This window comes from Montipora capricornis, chromosome 7 (genome assembly GCF_036669925.1).
Source record: "Montipora capricornis isolate CH-2021 chromosome 7, ASM3666992v2, whole genome shotgun sequence".
In the NCBI taxonomy this organism is placed as follows: domain Eukaryota; kingdom Metazoa; phylum Cnidaria; class Anthozoa; order Scleractinia; family Acroporidae; genus Montipora; species Montipora capricornis.
In genome coordinates, this window is record NC_090889.1 from 51,718,031 (window position 1) to 51,720,530 (window position 2,500).

Genomic DNA, 2,500 nt, shown 5'->3' on the forward strand with positions numbered 1-2,500 from the left:
AAGATGACGCAAGAGCAGTTCGTGGGGCCACAAATGCAAAGGTCTCAAGAAGAAAGTGGTCAAGTCTGAAATTATAAAAGCTAGCTGAAGTAGTTGTCATTCAGTAACAGTGAAAATGTGAGAAAATGTCAAATTTAAAAGCTAGTCCTAATTCATATTTAGGTCGATTAAAAAAAGGCGTAGACAATCAGACAGACAACCCTAACACAATTTTTTTTCTAATGTCGTAACTCCAAAAAACCACGGAATCGATCAGTCTCAGTTTTATTCCAGACTAACTAAATGAGAAATTATTGTGACATGTTTTGGCAATCACTATCGACATCTGTGCTAATGCAGAACAAAGCAATATCTTTTTGCCTTTGACATCAGTCAATATTGTTTAGAATATTCATTAGTACAACAATTGCTACAATAATTAATTGCTTTGCGAAGTAAAATATAAACAAACCCGACAAGGTTTGACAATCGTTAGCTAGCGATCATAAGCAGAACGTTTTCCAAGATTTTGTAGGCACTAGCAGTAGTTTATTTCGGAGACCTAAATCGAAATCCAGTGTGATCATCACCGAATATTCGGTATGATTGATGCTGACTTTTTAATCCTACTACAGCGGCATCGAAAAGTGGTAGAAAAATATCCTGTTGATTGAGGTGGAAACAAAATATATCCAGGAGAGGAATCATACGGCAAGGGGCTTAAGATTACATCGAGTCACGTAGGTGTGGCATGGAAGAGAAGATGTTGGAGTATTAGTAGGCTTTATCAGGGTGTAAAAACACTGGTTAACTTAGTAAGTCCTTGCTTAATAGTAGCCTAGCTAAACATAATCGGTCATTTGGCTTCTCCTCTTAATTGAGGGGGAAACAAAATATATCCAGGAGAGGAATCATACGGCAAGGGGCTTAAGATTACATCGAGTCACGTAGGTGTGGCATGGAAGAGAAGATGTTGGAGTATTAATTAGTAGGCTTTATCAGGGTGTAAAAACAATGGTTAACTCAGTAAGTCCTTGCTTAATAGTGGCCTAGATAAACATAATCGATCATTTGGCTTCTTCTCTTAATTGAGGGGGAAACAAAATATATTCAGGAGAGGAATAATAAAGCAAGAGGCTTAAGATTATTTCATTTCACGTATGTGTGGCACGAAAGAGATGTAGGAGTATTAGTACGCTATATCAGGGTGTATAAACACTCCTTAACTCAGTGACCCCTTGCTTAATAGTGGCCCAGCTAAACATAATCAGTCATTTGGCTTCTCCTCTTAATTGAGGGGGAAACAAAATACATGTAGGAGAGAAATCATCATTTTTTAGAAAGGAAGTTCGCGAACCCTTTTTATGTCTAGTCAAACACACTATAGTTGCACTTTAATTGCTTTGCATGCTATTAACCTTTAGGGTTTTGAGATGTTAATCTTTGCTTACTTGCTTGGAACGGAGCCGCCCTTTCAGCTTTTGCTTACTCACGGTTTTCAAAAAGACCTTCGACGATGCGAGCAAAGTGATTTCGTTCTAAAGTTACCTACATATAATTTCAAGAAAAAAAGTACAAAACTTGAAGAAATTCCCAAAAAAATGAAAAAATATATAATTAATATAAATAGTGGGACCTGATAGACAAACTGACGTAACAATGTAAACATTTATTAGAGTCAATCAGTCAAATTAAAGTAAATGTGGTAAACGAAAGGGTCTTGTGCTGTCTTGTCTGTAAATGAAACTGTCCTACGAAATGATTTTATACATTAAATGTGGGTTATAGACAAAAGAGGGAAGTGACCCTCGCTCTTACCTGGACAATTTAAACCAAAAGATCAGTTTACAGTTCTGTGCTAAGTTTCCAGGCCTTGGAATGAAAGCCAGGCTGGAGTTGACCTTTCTTTGATTCAATCCCCGTTGATTTCTTTATGTAAATCATGTTGTAATGCTGACGAGTTTCTATTTACATAGGAAAAGCAGTTAGGTTTGTATCAAAACAAGGTCAACTCTAGCCTTGCTTTTAGTCCAAGGCCCTTTTCACGGTTAGTTTTTCTCATTTGCATTACAATGTAATTTAACGTGGAGGCGAGGCAATTTCGGGCTATTTTGTAGTTGTAACCCGAAATGGCCTCGCATCCGGGTTAGATTGCATTGAAATGCAAATGAGAAAAACTAACCGTGAAAAGGGCTAATAAGGCCGATTAGCACGGTACGACTTTGTCGCATGCGACTACGGCTTACGACATGATTTACGATTGTTTTGTACGTCAGAAAAAATGTCATAGCATTTTAAAACATGTTTTAAAACGCTGCGACAATCGTAAGTCATGTCGTAGGCCTGTCGTGAGCTTGTCGTATCGTGTAAATCGGCCCTTAGACACCTCAAAGGGATCCGAACCCAAGACCTCTGGGCTGACTAACAGAGCTATGAAGCCATTCAGTGGAAAGCAGGTCAATTTGTTTGGTTTAATTGTTTCCATGTGTATTTGAAGTACCACTTTGAATTAAAGGATCTT

At 37.8% G+C, this 2,500-nt stretch overlaps 1 protein-coding gene across 1 annotated transcript in view; it reads left to right on the forward strand.

The window, feature by feature from the left end:
* LOC138056334 (uncharacterized) overlaps positions 1-1,327 on the forward strand; it is a 70,291-nt gene extending 68,964 nt beyond the window's left edge. Inside the window, exon 26 of the mRNA XM_068902114.1 lies at positions 1-1,327. This exon is cut by the window's left edge and continues 76 nt beyond it. Within this exon, the coding sequence (XP_068758215.1) occupies positions 1-77 (77 nt within the window). The 3' untranslated portion in view covers positions 78-1,327.
* The last annotated feature ends 1,173 nt before the right edge of the window (positions 1,328-2,500 follow it).